Here is a 21,218-nt window from a genome sequence, read left to right on the forward strand (position 1 = left end):
ATGTACATACATGCCATTAGATTGATCCTGACCCCCATATCCCTTTGAAAGGGGCGAAGGAACAAATATTGTAAAAATTTGAATTATCACAATTTTCGTGCCGAAATTAGAAGGGCCGGGGTGGTTCAGCATTTTGGAGGAAAATATATATTTTTTTTAATAGGCTAGTTTCCCCACAATGAATGTACATACATGCCATTAGATGGATCCTGACCCCCATATCCCTTTGAAAGGGGCGTAGGGGCAAATATTGTAAAAATTTGAATTATCACAACTTTTGGGCCGAAATTAGAAGGTCCGGGGTGGTTCAGCATTTTGGAGGAAATTTTTTTTTTTTTAATAGGTTAGTTTCCCCACAATGAATGTACATACATGCCATTAGGTTGATCCTGACTCCCATATCCCTTTGAAAGGGGCGAAGGGGCAAATATTGTAAAAATTTGAATTATCACAACTTTCGGGCCGAAATGGTAAGGGCCGGGGTGGTTCCGCATTTTGGAGGAAAATATTATTTTTTTTGAATAGGTTAGTTTCCCCACAATGAATGTCCATACATGCCATTAGATGGATCCTGACCCCCATATCCCTTTGAAAGGGGCGTAGGGGCAAATATTGTGATAATTTGAATAAACACCAATTTCAGGCCGAAATGGTAAGGGCCGGGGTGGTTCAGGATTTTGGAGGAAAATATATATTTTTTTTAATAGGTTAGTTTCCCCACAATGAATGTACCTACATACCATTAGAGGGATCTTGACCCCCATATCCCTTTGAAAGGGGCGTAGGGGCAAATATTGTAAAAATTTGAATTATCACAACTTTCGTGCCGAAATTAGAAGGTCCGGGGTGGTTCAGCATTTTGGAAGAAAATATATATTTTTTTTAATAGGTTAGTTTCCCCACAATGAATGTCCATACATGCCATTAGATGGATCTTAACCCCCATATCCCTTTGAAAGGGGCGTAGGGGCAAATATTGTAATAATTTGAATAAACACCAATTTCAGGCCGAAATGGTAAGGGCCGGGGTGGTTCAGCATTTTGGAGGAAAATACTATATTTTTTTTAATAGGCTAGTTTCCCCACAATTAATGTACATACATGCCATTAGATGGATCCTTACCCCCATATCCCTTTGGAAGGGGCGTAGGGGCAAATATTGTAAAAATTTGAATTATCACAACTTTCGGGCCGAAATGGTAAGGGCCGGGGTGGTTCAGCATTTTGGAGGAAAATATATATTTTTTTTAATAGGTTAGTTTCCCAACAATGAATGTCCATACATGCCATTTGATGGATCTTGACCCCCACATCCCTTTGAAAGGGGCGTAGGGGCAAATATTGTGATAATTTGAATAAACACCAATTTCAGGCCGAAATGGTAAGGGACGGGTTGGTTCAGCATTTTGGAGGAAAATATATATTTTTTTAATAGGCTAGTTTCCCAACAATGAATGTACATACATGCCATTAGATGGATCCTGACCCCCATATCCCTTTGAAAGGGGCGAAGGGGCAAATATTGTAAAAATTTGAATTATCACAACTTTCGGGCCGAAATGGTAAGGGCCGGGGTGGTTCAGCATTTTGGAGGAAAATATATATTTTTTTTAATAGGCTAGTTTCCCCACAATGAATGAACATAAATGCCATTAGATGGATCCTGACCCCCATATCCCTTTGAAAGGGGCGAAGGGGCAAATATTGTAAAAATTTGAATTATCACAACTTTCGGGCCGAAATGGTAAGGGCCGGGGTGGTTCAGCATTTTGGAGGAAAATATATATTTTTTTTAATAGGCTAGTTTCCCCACAATGAATGTACATACATGCCATTAGATTGATCCTGACCCCCATATCCCTTTGAAAGGGGCGAAGGAACAAATATTGTAAAAATTTGAATTATCACAATTTTCGTGCCGAAATTAGAAGGGCCGGGGTGGTTCAGCATTTTGGAGGAAAATATATATTTTTTTTAATAGGCTAGTTTCCCCACAATGAATGTACATACATGCCATTAGATGGATCCTGACCCCCATATCCCTTTGAAAGGGGCGTAGGGGCAAATATTGTAAAAATTTGAATTATCACATCTTTCGGGCCGAAATTAGAAGGTCCGGGGTGGTTCAGGATTTTGGAGGAAAATATATATTTTTTTTAATAGGTTAGTTTCCCCACAATGAATGTACATACATGTCATTAGGTTGATCCTGACTCCCATATCCCTTTGAAAGGGGCGAAGGGGCAAATATTGTAAAAATTTGAATTATCACAACTTTCGTGCCGAAATGGTAAAGGCCGGGGTGGTTCAGGATTTTGGAGGAAAATATATATTTTTTTTAATAGGTTAGTTTCCCCACAATGAATGTACATACATGCCATTAGATGGATCCTGACCCCCATATCCCTTTGAAAGGGGGGAAGGAACAAATATTGTAAAAATTTGAATTATCACAATTTTCGTGCCGAAATTAGAAGGGCCGGGGTGGTTCAGCATTTTGGAGGAAAATATATATTTTTTTTAATAGGATAGTTTCCCCACAATGAATGTACATACATGCCATTAGATGGATCCTGACCCCCATATCCCTTTGAAAGGGGCGTAGGGGCAAATATTGTAAAAATTTGAATTATCACAACTTTCGGGCCGAAATTAGAAGGTCCGGGGTGGTTCAGGATTTTGGAGGAAAATATATATTTTTTTTAATAGGTTAGTTTCCCCACAATGAATGTACATACATGTCATTAGGTTGATCCTGACTCCCATATCCCTTTGAAAGGGGCGAAGGGGCAAATATTGTAAAAATTTGAATTATCACAACTTTCGTGCCGAAATGGTAAAGGCCGGGGTGGTTCAGCATTTTGGAAGAAAATATATATTTTTTTTAATAGGTTAGTTTCCCCACAATGAATGTCCATACATGCCATTAGATGGATCTTAACCCCCATATCCCTTTGAAAGGGGCGTAGGGGCAAATATTGTAATAATTTGAATAAACACCAATTTCAGGCCGAAATGGTAAGGGCCGGGGTGGTTCAGCATTTTGGAGGAAAATACTATATTTTTTTTAATAGGCTAGTTTCCCCACAATTAATGTACATACATGCCATTAGATGGATCCTTACCCCCATATCCCTTTGGAAGGTGCGTAGGGGCAAATATTTTAAAAATTTGAATTATCACAACTTTCGGGCCGAAATGGTAAGGGCCGGGGTGGTTCAGCATTTTGGAGGAAAATATATATTTTTTTTAATAGGTTAGTTTCCCAACAATGAATGTCCATACATGCCATTTGATGGATCTTGACCCCCACATCCCTTTGAAAGGGGCGTAGGGGCAAATATTGTGATAATTTGAATAAACACCAATTTCAGGCCGAAATGGTAAGGGACGGGTTGGTTCAGCATTTTGGAGGAAAATATATATTTTTTTAATAGGCTAGTTTCCCCACAATGAATGTCCATACATGCCATTAGATGGATCCTGACCCCCATATCCCTTTGAAAGGGGCGTAGGGGCAAATATTGTAAAAATTTGAATTATCACAACTTTCGTGCCGAAATGGTAAGGGCCGGGTTGGTTCAGCATTTTGGAGGAAAATACTATATTTTTTTAATAGGCTAGTTTCCCAACAATGAATGTACATACATGCCATTAGATGGATCCTGACCCCCATATCCCTTTGAAAGGGGCGAAGGGGCAAATATTGTAAAAATTTGAATTATCACAACTTTCGGGCCGAAATGGTAAGGGCCGGGGTGGTTCAGCATTTTGGAGGAAAATATATATTTTTTTTAATAGGCTAGTTTCCCCACAATGAATGTACATACATGCCATTAGATTGATCCTGACCCCCATATCCCTTTGAAAGGGGCGAAGGAACAAATATTGTAAAAATTTGAATTATCACAATTTTCGTGCCGAAATTAGAAGGGCCGGGGTGGTTCAGCATTTTGGAGGAAAATATATATTTTTTTTAATAGGCTAGTTTCCCCACAATGAATGTCCATACATGCCATTAGATGGATCCTGACCCCCATATCCCTTTGAAAGGGGCGTAGGGGCAAATATTTTAAAAATTTGATTTATCACAACTTTTGGGCCGAAATTAGAAGGTCCGGGGTGGTTCAGCATTTTGGAGGAAATTTTTTTTTTTTAATAGGTTAGTTTCCCCACAATGAATGTACATACATGCCATTAGGTTGATCCTGACTCCCATATCCCTTTGAAAGGGGCGAAGGGGCAAATATTGTAAAAATTTGAATTATCACAACTTTCGGGCCGAAATGGTAAGGGCCGGGGTGGTTCCGCATTTTGGAGGAAAATATTATTTTTTTTGAATAGGTTAGTTTCCCCACAATGAATGTCCATACATGCCATTAGATGGATCCTGACCCCCATATCCCTAAGAAAGGGGCGTAGGGGCAAATATTGTGATAATTTGAATAAACACCAATTTCAGGCCGAAATGGTAAGGGCCGGGGTGGTTCAGGATTTTGGAGGAAAATATATATTTTTTTCAATAGGTTAGTTTCCCCACAATGAATGTACCTACATACCATTAGAGGGATCTTGACCCCCATATCCCTTTGAAAGGGGCGTAGGGGCAAATATTGTAAAAATTTGAATTATCACAACTTTCGTGCCGAAATTAGAAGGTCCGGGGTGGTTCAGCATTTTGGAAGAAAATATATATTTTTTTTAATAGGTTAGTTTCCCCACAATGAATGTCCATACATGCCATTAGATGGATCTTAACCCCCATATCCCTTTGAAAGGGGCGTAGGGGCAAATATTGTAATAATTTGAATAAACACCAATCTCAGGCCGAAATGGTAAGGGCCGGGGTGGTTCAGCATTTTGGAGGAAAATACTATATTTTTTTTAATAGGCTAGTTTCCCCACAATTAATGTACATACATGCCATTAGATGGATCCTTACCCCCATATCCCTTTGGAAGGGGCGTAGGGGCAAATATTGTAAAAATTTGAATTATCACAACTTTCGGGCCGAAATGGTAAGGGCCGGGGTGGTTCAGCATTTTGGAGGAAAATATATATTTTTTTTAATAGGTTAGTTTCCCAACAATGAATGTCCATACATGCCATTTGATGGATCTTGACCCCCACATCCCTTTGAAAGGGGCGTAGGGGCAAATATTGTGATAATTTGAATAAACACCAATTTCAGGCCGAAATGGTAAGGGACGGGTTGGTTCAGCATTTTGGAGGAAAATATATATTTTTTTAATAGGCTAGTTTCCCCACAATGAATGTCCATACATGCCATTAGATGGATCCTGACCCCCATATCCCTTTGAAAGGGGCGTAGGGGCAAATATTGTAAAAATTTGAATTATCACAACTTTCGTGCCGAAATGGTAAGGGCCGGGTTGGTTCAGCATTTTGGAGGAAAATACTATATTTTTTGAATAGGCTAGTTTCCCAACAATGAATGTACATACATGCCATTAGATGGATCCTGACCCCCATATCCCTTTGAAAGGGGCGAAGGGGCAAATATTGTAAAAATTTGAATTATCACAACTTTCGGGCCGAAATGGTAAGGGCCGGGTTGGTTCAGCATTTTGGAGGAAAATACTATATTTTTTTAATAGGCTAGTTTCCCAACAATGAATGTACATACATGCCATTAGATGGATCCTGACCCCCATATCCCTTTGAAAGGGGCGAAGGGGCAAATATTGTAAAAATTTGAATTATCACAACTTTCGGGCCGAAATGGTAAGGGCCGGGGTGGTTCAGCATTTTGGAGGAAAATATATATTTTTTTTAATAGGCTAGTTTCCCCACAATGAATGTACATACATGCCATTAGATTGATCCTGACCCCCATATCCCTTTGAAAGGGGCGAAGGAACAAATATTGTAAAAATTTGAATTATCACAATTTTCGTGCCGAAATTAGAAGGGCCGGGGTGGTTCAGCATTTTGGAGGAAAATATATATTTTTTTTAATAGGCTAGTTTCCCCACAATGAATGTACATACATGCCATTAGATGGATCCTGACCCCCATATCCCTTTGAAAGGGGCGTAGGGGCAAATATTGTAAAAATTTGAATTATCACAACTTTTGGGCCGAAATTAGAAGGTCCGGGGTGGTTCAGCATTTTGGAGGAAATTTTTTTTTTTTTAATAGGTTAGTTTCCCCACAATGAATGTACATACATGCCATTAGGTTGATCCTGACTCCCATATCCCTTTGAAAGGGGCGAAGGGGCAAATATTGTAAAAATTTGAATTATCACAACTTTCGGGCCGAAATGGTAAGGGCCGGGGTGGTTCCGCATTTTGGAGGAAAATATTATTTTTTTGAATAGGTTAGTTTCCCCACAATGAATGTCCATACATGCCATTAGATGGATCCTGACCCCCATATCCCTTTGAAAGGGGCGTAGGGGCAAATATTGTGATAATTTGAATAAACACCAATTTCAGGCCGAAATGGTAAGGGCCGGGGTGGTTCAGGATTTTGGAGGAAAATATATATTTTTTTTAATAGGTTAGTTTCCCCACAATGAATGTACCTACATACCATTAGAGGGATCTTGACCCCCATATCCCTTTGAAAGGGGCGTAGGGGCAAATATTGTAAAAATTTAAATTATCACAACTTTCAGGCTGAAATTAGAAGGTCCGGGGTGGTTCAGCATTTTGGAGGAAAATATATATTTTTTTTAATAGGCTAGTTTCCCCACAATGAATGTCCATACATGCCATCAGATGGATCCTGACCCCCAATCCCTTTGAAAGGGGCGTAGGGGCAAATATTGTGATAATTTGAATAAACACCAATTTCAGGCCGAAATGGTAAGGGCCGGGGTGGTTCAGCATTTTGGAGGAAAATATATATTTTTTTTAATAGATTAGTTTCCCCACAATGAATGTCCATACATGCCATTAGATGGATCTTGACCCCCATATCCCTTTGAAAGGGGCGTAGGGGCAAATATTGTGATAATTTGAATAAACACCAATTTCAGGCCGAAATGGTAAGGGCCGGGGTGGTTCAGCATTTTGGAGGAAAATATTATATTTTTTGAATAGGCTAGTTTCCCCACAATGAATGTACATACATGCCATTAGATGGATCCTGTCCCCCATATCCCTCTGGAAGGGGCGTAGGGGCAAATATTGTAAAAATTTAAATTATCACAACTTTCAGGCCGAAATTAGAAGGTCCGGGGTGGTTCAGCATTTTGGAGGAAAATATATATTTTTTTTAATAGGCTAGGTTCCCCACAATGAATGTCCATACATGCCATCAGATGGATCCTGACCCCCATATCCCTTTGAAAGGGGCGTAGGGGCAAATATTGTGATAATTTGAATAAACACTAATTTCAGGCTGAAAATGGTAAGGGCCGGGGTGGTTCAGCATTTTCGAGGAAAATATTATATTTTTTGAATAGGCTAGTTTCCCCACAATGAATGTACATACATGCCATTAGATGGATCCTGACCCCCATATCCCTTTGAAAGGGGCGTAGGGGCAAATATTGTAAAAATTTAAATCATCACAACTTTCCTGCCGAAATGGTAAGGGCCGGGGTGGTTCAGCATTTTGGAGGAAAATATTATATTTTTTGAATAGGCTAGTTTCCCCACAATGAATGTACATACATTCCATTAGGTTGATCCTGACTCCCATATCCCTTTGAAAGGGGCGAAGGGGCAAATATTGTAAAAATTTGAATTATCACAACTTTCGGGACGAAATGGTAAGGGCCGGGGTGGTTCAGCATTTTGGAGGAAAATATTATTTTTTTTTAATAGGTTAGTTTCCCCACAATGAATGTCCATACATGCCATTAGATGGATCTTGACCCCCATATCCCTTTGAAAGGGGCGTAGGGGCAAATATTGTAAAAATTTGAATTATCACAACTTTCCTGTCGAAATGGTAAGGGCCAGGGTGGTTCAGCATTTTGGAGGAAAATATTATATTTTTTGAATAGGTTAGTTTCCCCACAATGAATGTCCATACATGCCATTAGATGGATCCTGACCCCCAATCCCTTTGAAAGGGGCGTAGGGGCAAATATTGTAAAAATTTGAATTATCACAACTTTCTTGCCGAAATGGTAAGGGCCGGGGTGGTTCAGCATTTTGGAGGAAAATATTTTTTTTTTTTAATAGGCTAGTTTCCCCACAATGAATGTACATACATTCCATTAGGTTGATCCTGACTCCCATATCCCTTTGAAAGGGGCGAAGGGCCAAATATTGTAAAAATTTGAATTATCACATTTTTCTTGCCGAAATGGTAATGTCCGGGGTGGTTCAGGATTTTGGAGGAAAATATATATATTTTTTTAATAGGTTAGTTTCCCCACAATGAATGTACATACATGCCATTAGGTTGATCCTGACTCCCATATCCCTTTGAAAGGGGCGAAGGGGCAAATATTGTAAAAATTTGAATTATTACAATTTTCTTGCCGAAATGGTAAGGTCCGGGGTGGTTCAGCATTTTGGAGGAAAATATATTTTTTTTTTAATAGGCTAGTTTCCCCACAATGAATGTCCATACATGCCATCAGATGGATCCTGACCCCCATATCCCTTTGAAAGGGGCGAAGGGGCAAATATTGTAAAAATTTAAATTATCACAACTTTCGTGCCGAAATTAGAAGGGCCGGGGTGGTTCAGCATTTTGGAGGAAAATATTATATTTTTTGAATAGGTTAGTTTCCCCACAATGGATGTCCATACATGCCATTAGATGGATCCTGACCCCCAATCCCTTTGAAAGGGGCGTAGGGGCAAATATTGTGATAATTTGAATAAACACCAATTTCAGGCCGAAATGGTAAGGGCCGGGGTGGTTCAAGATTTTGGAGGAAAATATATATATTTTTTTAATAGGTTAGTTTCCCCACAATGAATGTACATACATTCCATTAGGTTGATCCTGACTCCCATATCCCTTCGAAAGGGGCGAAGAGGCAAATATTGTAAAAATTTGAATTATCACAACTTTCGGGCCGAAATGGTAAGGGCCGTTGTGGTTTTGAGGATTTTGGAGGAAAATATATATTTTTTTTAATAGGTTAGTTTCCCCACAATGAATGTCCATACATGCCATTAGATGGATCCTGACCCCCAATCCCTTTGAAAGGGGCGTAGGGGCAAATATTGTAAAAATTTGAATTATCACAACTTTCTTGCCGAAATGGTAAGGGCCGGGGTGGTTCAGCATTTTGGAGGAAAATATTTTTTTTTTTTAATAGGCTAGTTTCCCCACAATGAATGTACATACATTCCATTAGGTTGATCCTGACTCCCATATCCCTTTGAAAGGGGCGAAGGGCCAAATATTGTAAAAATTTGAATTATCACATTTTTCTTGCTGAAATGGTAATGTCCGGGGTGGTTCAGGATTTTGGAGGAAAATATATATATTTTTTTAATAGGTTAGTTTCCCCACAATGAATGTACATACATGCCATTAGGTTGATCCTGACTCCCATATCCCTTTGAAAGGGGCGAAGGGGCAAATATTGTAAAAATTTGAATTATTACAATTTTCTTGCCGAAATGGTAAGGTCCGGGGTGGTTCAGCATTTTGGAGGAAAATATATATTTTTTTTAATAGGCTAGTTTCCCCACAATGAATGTCCATACATGCCATCAGATGGATCCTGACCCCCATATCCCTTTGAAAGGGGCGAAGGGGCAAATATTGTAAAAATTTAAATTATCACAACTTTCGTGTTGAAATTAGAAGGGCCGGGGTGGTTCAGCATTTTGGAGGAAAATATTATATTTTTTGAATAGGTTAGTTTCCCCACAATGGATGTCCATACACGCCATTAGATGGATCCTGACCTCCAATCCCTTTGAAAGGGGCGTAGGGGCAAATATTGTGATAATTTGAATAAACACCAATTTCAGGCCGAAATGGTAAGGGCCGGGGTGGTTCAAGATTTTGGAGGAAAATATATATTTTTTTTTAATAGGTTAGTTTCCCCACAATGAATGTACATACATGCCATTAGGTTGATCCTGACTCCCATATCCCTTTGAAAGGGGCGAAGGGGCAAATATTGTAAAAATTTGAATTATCACAACTTTCGGGCCGAAATGGTAAGGGCCGTTGTGGTTTTGAGGATTTTGGAGGAAAATATATAGTTTTTTTAATAGGTTAGTTTCCCCACAATGAATGTCCATACATGCTATTAGATGGATCCTGACCCCCATATCCCTTTGAAAGGGGCGTAGGGGCAAATATTGTAAAAATTTGAATTATCACAACTTTCTTGCCAAAATGGTAAGGGCCGGTGTGGTTCAGCATTTTGGAGGAAAATATATATTTTTTTTAATAGATTAGTTTCCTTACAATGAATGTCCATACATGCCATTAGATGGATCTTGACCCCCATATCCCTTTGAAAGGGGCGTAGGGGCAAATATTGTGATAATTTGAATAAACACCAATTTCAGGCCGAAATGGTAAGGGCCGGGGTGGTTCAGCATTTTGGAGGAAAATATTATATTTTTTGAATAGGCTAGTTTCCCCACAATGAATGTACATACATGCCATTAGATGGATCCTGACCCCCAATCCCTTTGAAAGGGGCGTAGGGGCAAATATTGTGATAATTTGAATAAACACCAATTTCAGGCCGAAATGGTAAGGGCCGGGGTGGTTCAAGATTTTGGAGGAAAATATATATTTTTTTAATAGGTTAGTTTCCCCACAATGAATGTACATACATGCCATTAGGTTGATCCTGACTCCTATATCCCTTTGAAAGGAGCGTAGGGGCAAATATTGTAAAAATTTGAATTATCACAACTTTCTTGCCGAAATGGTAAGGGCCGGGGTGGTTCAGCATTTTGGAGGAAAATATATTTTTTTTTTAATAGATTAGTTTCCCCACAATGAATGTCCATACATGCCATTAGATGGATCTTGACCCCCATATCCCTTTGAAAGGGGCGTAGGGGCAAATATTGTGATAATTTGAATAAACACCAATTTCAGGCCGAAATGGTAAGGGCCAGGGTGGTTCAGCATTTTGGAGGAAAATATTATATTTTTTGAATAGGCTAGTTTCCCCACAATGAATGTACATACATGCCATTAGATGGATCCTGACCCCCATATCCCTTTGTAAGGGGCGAAGGGGCAAATATTGTAAAAATTTGAATTATCACAACTTTAGGGCCGAAATGGTAAGGGCCGGGGTGGTTCAGCATTTTGTAGGAAAATATATATTTTTTTTAATAGGCTAGTTTCCCCACAATGAATGTCCATACATGCCATTAGATGGATCCTGACCCCCATATCCCTTTGAAAGGGGCGTAGGGGCAAATATTGTAAAAATTTGAATTATCACAACTTTTGTGACGAAATGGTAAGGGCCGGGGTGGTTCAGCATTTTGGAGGAAAATATTTTTTTTTTTTAATAGGCTAGTTTCCCCACAATGAATGTACATACATTCCATTAGGTTGATCCTGACTCCCATATCCCTTTGAAAGGGGCGAAGGGGCAAATATTGTAAAAATTTGAATTATCACCAATTTCAGGCCGAAATGGTAAGGGCCGGGGTGGTTCAGGATTTTGGAGGAAAATATATATATTTTTTTAATAGGTTAGTTTCCCCACAATGAATGTACATACATGCCATTAGGTTGATCCTGACTCCCATATCCCTTTGAAAGGGGCGAAGGGGCAAATATTGTAAAAATTTGAATTATCACATTTTTCTTGCCGAAATGGTAATGTCCGGGGTGGTTCAGGATTTTGGAGGAAAATATATATATATTTTTTTAATAGGTTAGTTTCCCCACAATGAATGTACATACATGCCATTAGGTTGATCCTGACTCCCATATCCCTTTGAAAGGGGCGAAGGGGCAAATATTGTAAAAATTTGAATTATCACAATTTTCTTGCCGAAATGGTAAGGTCTGGGGTGGTTCAGCATTTTGGAGGAAAATATTTTTTTTTTTTAATAGGCTAGTTTCCCCACAATGAATGTCCATACATGCCATCAGATGGATCCTGACCCCCATATCCCTTTGAAAGGGGCGAAGGGGCAAATATTGTAAAAATTTAAATTATCACAACTTTCGTGCCGAAATTAGAAGGGCCGGGGTGGTTCAGCATTTTGGAGGAAAATATTATTTTTTTGAATAGGTTAGTTTCCCCACAATGAATGTCCATACATGCCATTAGATGGATCCTGACCCCCAATCCCTTTGAAAGGGGCGTAGGGGCAAATATTGTGATAATTTGAATAAACACCAATTTCAGGCCGAAATGGTAAGGGCCGGGGTGGTTCAAGATTTTGTAGGAAAATATATATTTTTTTTTAATAGGTTAGTTTCCCCACAATGAATGTACATACATGCCATTAGGTTGATCCTGACTCCCATATCCCTTTGAAAGGGGCGAAGGGGCAAATATTGTAAAAATTTGAATTATCACAACTTTCGGGCCGAAATGGTAAGGGCCGTTGTGGTTTTGAGGATTTTGGAGGAAAATATATATTTTTTTTAATAGGTTAGTTTCCCCACAATGAATGTCCATACATGCCATTAGATGGATCCTGACCCCCATATCCCTTTGAAAGGGGCGTAGGGGCAAATATTGTAAAAATTTGAATTATCACAACTTTCTTGCCGAAATGGTAAGGGCCGGGGTGGTTCAGCATTTTGGAGGAAAATATATATTTTTTTTAATAGATTAGTTTCCCCACAATGAATGTCCATACATGCCATTAGATGGATCTTGACCCCCATATCCCTTTGAAAGGGGCGTAGGGGCAAATATTGTGATAATTTGAATAAACACCAATTTCAGGCCGAAATGGTAAGTGCCGGGGTGGGTCAGCATTTTGGAGGAAAATATTATATTTTTTGAATAGGCTAGTTTCCCCACAATGAATGTACATACATGCCATTAGATGGATCCTGACCCCCATATCCCTCTGGAAGGGGCGTAGGGGCAAATATTGTAAAAATTTGAATTATCACAACTTTCAGGCTGAAATTAGAAGGTCCGGGGTGGTTCAGCATTTTGGAGGAAAATATTATTTTTTTTGAATAGGTTAGTTTCCCCACAATGGATGTCCATACATGCCATTAGATGGATCCTGACCCCCAATCCCTTTGAAAGGGGCGTAGGGGCAAATATTGTGATAATTTGAATAAACACCAATTTCAGGCCGAAATGGTAAGGGCCGGGGTGGTTCAGGATTTTGGAGGAAAATATATATATTTTTTTAATAGGTTAGTTTCCCCACAATGAATGTACATACATGCCATTAGGTTGATCCTGACTCCCATATCCCTTTGAAAGGGGCGAAGGGGCAAATATTGTAAAAATTTGAATTATCACATTTTTCTTGCCGAAATGGTAATGTCCGGGGTGGTTCAGGATTTTGGAGGAAAATATATATATATTTTTTAATAGGTTAGTTTCCCCACAATGAATGTACATACATGCCATTAGGTTGATCCTGACTCCCATATCCCTTTGAAAGGGGCGAAGGGGCAAATATTGTAAAAATTTGAATTATCACAATTTTCTTGCCGAAATGGTAAGGTCTGGGGTGGTTCAGCATTTTGGAGGAAAATATTTTTTTTTTTTAATAGGCTAGTTTCCCCACAATGAATGTCCATACATGCCATCAGATGGATCCTGACCCCCATATCCCTTTGAAAGGGGCGAAGGGGCAAATATTGTAAAAATTTAAATTATCACAACTTTCGTGCCGAAATTAGAAGGGCCGGGGTGGTTCAGCATTTTGGAGGAAAATATTATTTTTTTTGAATAGGTTAGTTTCCCCACAATGAATGTCCATACATGCCATTAGATGGATCCTGACCCCCAATCCCTTTGAAAGGGGCGTAGGGGCAAATATTGTGATAATTTGAATAAACACCAATTTCAGGCCGAAATGGTAAGGGCCGGGGTGGTTCAAGATTTTGTAGGAAAATATATATTTTTTTTTAATAGGTTAGTTTCCCCACAATGAATGTACATACATGCCATTAGGTTGATCCTGACTCCAATATCCCTTTGAAAGGGGCGAAGGGGCAAATATTGTAAAAATTTGAATTATCACAACTTTCGGGCCGAAATGGTAAGGGCCGTTGTGGTTTTGAGGATTTTGGAGGAAAATATATATTTTTTTTAATAGGTTAGTTTCCCCACAATGAATGTCCATACATGCCATTAGATGGATCCTGACCCCCATATCCCTTTGAAAGGGGCGTAGGGGCAAATATTGTAAAAATTTGAATTATCACAACTTTCTTGCCGAAATGGTAAGGGCCGGGGTGGTTCAGCATTTTGGAGGAAAATATATATTTTTTTTAATAGATTAGTTTCCCCACAATGAATGTCCATACATGCCATTAGATGGATCTTGACCCCCATATCCCTTTGAAAGGGGCGTAGGGGCAAATATTGTGATAATTTGAATAAACACCAATTTCAGGCCGAAATGGTAAGTGCCGGGGTGGGTCAGCATTTTGGAGGAAAATATTATATTTTTTGAATAGGCTAGTTTCCCCACAATGAATGTACATACATGCCATTAGATGGATCCTGACCCCCATATCCCTCTGGAAGGGGCGTAGGGGCAAATATTGTAAAAATTTGAATTATCACAACTTTCAGGCTGAAATTAGAAGGTCCGGGGTGGTTCAGCATTTTGGAGGAAAATATTATTTTTTTTGAATAGGTTAGTTTCACGTCAATGAATGTCCATACATGCCATTAGATGGATCCTGACCCCCAATCCCTTTGAAAGGGGCGTAGGGGCAAATATTGTGATAATTTGAATAAACACCAATTTCAGGCCGAAATGGTAAGGGCCGGGGTGGTTCAGCATTTTGGAGGAAAATATTATATTTTTTTTAATAGGTTAGTTTCCCCACAATGAATGTCCATACATGCCATTAGATGGATCCTGACCCCCATATCCCTTTGAAAGGGGCGTAGGGGCAAATATTGTAAAAATTTGAATTATCACAACTTTTGTGACGAAATGGTAAGGGCCGGGGTGGTTCAGCATTTTGGAGGAAAATATTATATTTTTTGAATAGGCTAGTTTCCCCACAATGAATGTACATACATGCCATTAGATGGATCCTGACCCCCATATCCCTTTGAAAGGGGCGAAGGGGCAAATATTGTAAAAATTTGAATAAACACCAATTTCAGGCCGAAATGGTAAGGGCCGGGGTGGTTCAGCATTTTGGAGGAAAATATATTTTTTTTAATAGGCTAGTTTCCCCACAATGAATGTACATACATGCCATTTGATTGATCCTGACCCCCATATCCCTTTGAAAGGGGCGAAGGGGCAAATATTGTAAAAATTTGAATTATCACAACTTTCGTGCCGAAATTAGAAGGGCCGGGGTGGTTCAGCATTTTGGAGGAAAATATATATTTTTTTAATAGGCTAGTTTCTCCACAATGAATGTACCTACATGCTATTAGATGGATCTTGACCCCCATATCCCTTTGAAAGGGGCGTAGTGGCAAATATTGTGATAATTTGAATTATCACAACTTTCGTGCCGAAATTGTAAGGGCCGGGGTGGTTCAGCATTTTGGAGGAAAATATTATTTTTATGCCTCCGCCACCGAAGGTGGTGCCGGAGGCATCATGTTTTCGGGTTGTCCGTCCGTACGTCCGTCCCGTTTGACCGTTATCACAATATCTCAAGAACCATTTAAGATTTAAACTTAAGACTCGGGAATAGTATTTATCACCATAGGAAGACGATCTGATTAGATTTTGGAGTACGTAGGTCAAAGGTCACAGGTCACAGAGGTCAACTTATGAAATTCCTTGTATTGAGTTTGTTAGCGCGATATCTCAAGAACCATTTGAGATTTAAACTTCAAACTTAGGGATAGTATGTATCACCATAGGAAGACGATCTGCTTAGATTTTGGAGCACGTATGTCGAAGGTCAAGGGTCACAGAGGTCAACTTATGAAATTCCATACATTGAGATTGTTATCATGATATCTCAAGAACCACTGGAGATTTAAACTTCAAACTTAGTGATAGTGTGTATCACTATAGGAAAACAATCTGATTACATTTTGGAGCACGTAGGTCAAAGGTCAAGGGTCATAGAGGTCAACTTATGAAATTCCATACATTGAGATTGTTATGATATCTCAAGAACCACTGGAGATGTAAAAACTTCAAACTTAAGGATAGTATGTATCACCATAGGAAGACGATCTGACTAGATTTTGGAGTACGTAGGTCAAAGGTCAAGGGTCACAAAGGTCAACTAATGAAATTCCATACATTGAGATTGTTATCATAATATCTCAAGAACCACTGGAGATTTAAACTTCAAACTTAATGATAGTGTGTATCACCATAGGAAGACAATCTGATTAGATTTTGGAGCACGTAGGTCAAAGGTCAAGGGTCACAGAGGTCAACTTATGAAATTCCATACATTGAGATCGTTATCGCGATATCTCAAGAACCACTGGAGAATTTTCACTTCAAACTTAATGATAGTATGTATCACCATATCATAATATCTCAAGAACCACTGGAGATTTAAACTTCAAACTTAATGATAGTGTGTATCACCATAGGAAGACAATCTGATTAGATTTTGGAGCACGTAGGTCAAAGGTCAAGGGTCACAGAGGTCAACTTATGAAATTCCATACATTGAGATTGTTATCATGATATCTCAAGAACCACCGGAGATTTAAACTCCAAACTTGTTTAAATTGCTCTAGGGCGGAGGCATCATTTTCGACTGCGCGCAGTCAAAATTCCATCTAGTTTCACAATACAATTGCATGTTTAGAACCTCAACTTTATCTTAAGTGATAAAGTTATCCTGTGTATATTTGAATGAGAAAATAGTTTGAAAGGGGTTTCATGGTTTAACTTATTATTAAAAAGTATCCATTCTCTTCTATAATTTTCATTTCATTTATAGGATAGAGTATTGGTCACAGCTGGTGAAGGGGAGATGATATCCCTCCTCAAAGTGAATGACAAGAAGACTAAGCTATCACAGCTAACAGAATTCAAGGCACATGAAAAGAGGTGGGGACATCATATATATGATATATATCTTTTTTGTTCTCCATGCTGCATGTTACTGTCATGATCGTCTCTTTGCAAACATGTAGATATTGAAAATGATGATGATGATGATGATGATGATGATGATGATGATGATAATGATGATGATGATGATGATGATGATGATGATGATGATGATGATGATGATGATGATGAAGAGGAAGATGAATAAGAAGGAGGAGGAGTAAAAAAGGGCAGAGAAGGAGCAGGAGAAGAAGAAGAGAAAGAGGATAAAGAAAAGGAGAACAAGAACAAGAAAGAAACAAAAAGAACAAGAAGAACCAGAAGAAGGAGAAAACTAAGGAGGAGTAGAAGGAGAAGAAGAGAAATAAGAGAGAAAAGAAGAAAAGAATGATAATAATTAGGAGGAGGAGGAGGAGAAGGAAAGAAAAGAAGGAATGAGAAGACAGAATGCCTACAGTGTGCATGTATAAATATGAACTGTGAAGGAAGGCAATCACTAAATGAAGTTTTTTGTATGGCTCTCTTTTTCATCTGCAGAATCAAGTCTCTGAAATGTGTCAATGCTCGTGGAAGCAAATCAAAGCAGACTGAGAAATGGCTTCTATCCGCATCTAGTGATGGCTTTCTCAAGATATGGTGTATAGATACAGAAAAGGTGTGTAGTACATGTGTTTTACGATCCCAGTACAGTGTATGCTCACTCAACATCGTAATCAAAATCTTTATGCACGACTGTAATGAAAGACGGGTAGTTTTTCAGATCATCAATCTTTCTAGGTTTTTTTTAAATCAATGACATTTTTGCAACGATTACTCCATGTTCATTTTTCTATAATAATAACAAAATCCTGAACTTCAACCTTGGATCAAACATTATACCTAATCCTAACCCTAATCCCAACCTAAAACCCTATTACAATCCAACCCTATCTCTATATTTTTTTCTCAAATTGAAGCATGGAGCAATTGTTTTGATGTAAAAGTCAGGTCACTGGTCACTTAACATTGTAATAAGTGTAATTTTTCCCACAGAGACCCACACAAATTTGACCCCTTTTCAAGCCATCCACAAATATTATTTTGCAGACGGCAAACATTCACATTTAGAAGTACATTTCTTATTAGATGAACAATGTCACCAATTTGAGGTCTTTTTAAATTGAATTTAATAAGCATCAAAATTCAGAAATACTTTGTTCCTCATTGTCTCGAGTAGAGTGACAAGTCTTCTAAATATCTGTTTGATATCATTTGTTTTCAAACAGTTATTTGATGGATATCAAGTATTACCCCAGTAGAAAGATTTGATCTCCCCTGTCAGAACAATATATCTTACGAGCCACTCATCCTCTCCAAGCGCTATAGTTCTCCTTAGAACTATAAGCTAAGAAAGATAACAAAAGTCCTTTTCAGGACTACACACCCCCAAGAAAGATTACTGAGTCAGAGTACTTTTCAGGACTCCTCAACCCTCTCTCTCTCTCTCACACATGGTGTACCCGCAAGCCTACTGTGAATATATCTTACGACTTCATTTTCTCTCAGATCACAGATTCTCCAGTATTACTCTCAGAGGTGGATTCCAAAGCCAGACTGACATGCTTAGCTGTGAGACAAGCGCCCTCTGTGGTCAGTGAAGAGAAAGAGACTTCCCAGCAAACCACTAAGCGCTCCACAGAAAGCAAAACTGGTGAGGAACAGCATTTTACTCTACTGAACTTCTTGTTGCAAAAGATGTATAGAATATTTCATGTATCTTGTAGATAGGATTTATATACTTTTAAGCAAAAATTGATTCACACTGACAAACTCTACACCCCAAGGCCTTACAATATAGGGGGAGAAGCTTTCACATAAATAAAAGGGTTAATTGATTTTTCATATTCATTTTTGGTGCAAAAATGTACATCCAACCCCCTCCTCACCCCTACCCCCAAAAATTTGCTGAAATTGTTTTGTTGTCATATTTTTTAAAAACCTTTTTTTAATGGGGGAGGGGGGGGGGGGGGGGGGGGGGGGGGTTCCCTTGAACTCCCAGTTTTTTTATGGCCCTGCCCATTGTGCACTACTTATAACTGCTGAATATGAGTGATCAATCTTGTTTTAGTCTACTCTTTATATTTCAGATGACATAGTGTTTCGAGTAATAAATCTTGTTTTTTCTGTTCTTTATATTCCAGATGACACAGTGGTGAAGAAGAAGAAGAAGAAGAGCAAACCTTGATCTACTTCTCTCAGATCTCCAGATTTAGAATTATCTTTTGTCAGTTTAAGGAAGACCATTCAAAGCATAACTTGTTTAGTTCCATTTAGTTCTATTCTGGTATTTTCTGTTCAAAATATGGTTAGTCTTAAAACTAGCATTGCACTCTAAATAAAGGTGAAAGCGCTCTGTGAGTGGGCGAGACCGAAACATTCCAGAAATTTGGCGTGTTCAGAAGTTGACTTCAAACGATGGCCTTTAAATATGAAAATCTCTTTTTTTACCCTTTAAATGTTATGTATGTGAATGTGTGGTATTGTTTGGAGAATGATATTATGTTGTCTAATGATATAAAATTATTGTTATTAAAATTACCAACAAAACTGACACAAGCCTGAAGACAACAGGCCAAAATGAGAATTGGTTAGTTTTTTTAGTCAGTTTGGATTTGACTGGGTGGTGTGATTGGGTCTGTACTATACTTATATCTCTCGACACTAAATTCAATTTGTTTTTCCACCTAAGACCCCTCATCCTTCGTCACTCATGTACAGTATGAACGCAATCTCTGTATTTTTCAAATCATGTCTACTGTACTATCATCTCTCGTACTATCTTCTCTTTACATCTCTTCTTCCTCCTGGTATCTCCCTTCATCATGTATGAAAATAGATTGATTTTTTCTAAAATAAACAAATCAATATTTTGACCTGTATTTATACTAAGGAACTTAAACATGCATTATGACAAAAGATATAGCTGGATTCTGTTTATAAGAGCATAATATTTATTCATAATATGTGAAGTCATATATTTACAATTTGACACTGTAGAGCATACAGTTGCAAACAATGATTTATTGTGGACCATATCTAAAATCAAGAATCTCTTCCATAAAATATGCATTGTCAAAAAAATTAAAAGAATGAAATTTTACAAGTTTAATAATGTTTTGACATGGCCATGAAATTATTTCAATCGTTTATTATGTATGGTGTTAAAATAAAATGAATAAGTACTTATGTTTTTAAAATGAAAACATCTAGTAACTAAAAAATTTGTACTGATTTTGTTGTATTCACAAGCAGGTAAATATAACCATAAATCATAGAGATGTGTACCATGTATTATCACAATGAGAAAAATAATATAAAAGAAATTCCATACCATTGTCATGATTTATCTATCTCGTGTTCGGTAGTCATTTGGACTCGCACTCCATTTGTTCATAGGTTATATATTAGCTTTAAAGTAAACCTGTTGTGGTCGCGAGTGGAGTTAAATTGTAGCCCTTTTATACAGAATAATATTGCTCCAGAAAGAAAACAATTTAACTGCAGCTTCTTTATAAAAAATAAATGATGCTATCTGCATTTTAGCCAGCATACATTTTAAAGGGTGTCGTTTTATTCATGATGTAAACCGATGATGATGATAATGAAGGAGGTGGTGGTGATGATTATGTTATGATGCTGATAATTGTGATTATGTTGATGATTATGTTGATGATAATGATAATGATGATGATTAATGATGATGCTGATAATGCTGATAATTATGATGAAGATGATGATGGTGACGATGAGGAAGATGTTTGTATTGATGTGGATTATGATGATGCAGATGCAGATGATCCTGATGGTGATGATGAGGAAGAGCACGAAAAGGAAGAGGAAGAAGAAGTTGATGAAAGATGAGATGGTGACATTGATGAATCCAAAAGTATTAAAGGTAAAGACCAGTTATGGTCATGCGATTGCATTGTGAAAGAAACGTTGTGGAATCGATCAGAAAAGGTTGATCATCTAGCATCTAGCATCTGCAAGGTTCTGGAATCATCAAAATGATAAGAAATTTGGCCCATTCTTCGTAAAGTTACAAGCACTATACACAGAAAGATGTATATGGGACTACCCTATATCTCT

General features: G+C 38.2%; 1 protein-coding gene across 1 annotated transcript in view; it reads left to right on the forward strand.

Annotated features, from left to right (window-relative positions):
- The window catches only part of LOC590529 (p21-activated protein kinase-interacting protein 1-like), a 31,196-nt gene extending 11,545 nt beyond the window's left edge, over window positions 1–19,651 (forward strand). The window contains exons 6-9 of the mRNA XM_790129.4: window positions 16,978–17,087; window positions 17,628–17,745; window positions 18,636–18,780; window positions 19,271–19,651. Coding sequence (XP_795222.3) covers window positions 16,978–17,087; window positions 17,628–17,745; window positions 18,636–18,780; window positions 19,271–19,314 — 417 coding nt within the window. The 3' untranslated portion in view covers window positions 19,315–19,651. The remainder of the gene's footprint in view (window positions 1–16,977; window positions 17,088–17,627; window positions 17,746–18,635; window positions 18,781–19,270) is intronic.
- Window positions 19,652–21,218: the final 1,567 nt, after the last annotated feature.

The sequence above is a fragment of the Strongylocentrotus purpuratus genome, unplaced genomic scaffold (assembly GCF_000002235.5).
Source record: "Strongylocentrotus purpuratus isolate Spur 01 unplaced genomic scaffold, Spur_5.0 spur5_scaffold_13, whole genome shotgun sequence".
NCBI lineage: Eukaryota > Metazoa > Echinodermata > Echinoidea > Camarodonta > Strongylocentrotidae > Strongylocentrotus > Strongylocentrotus purpuratus.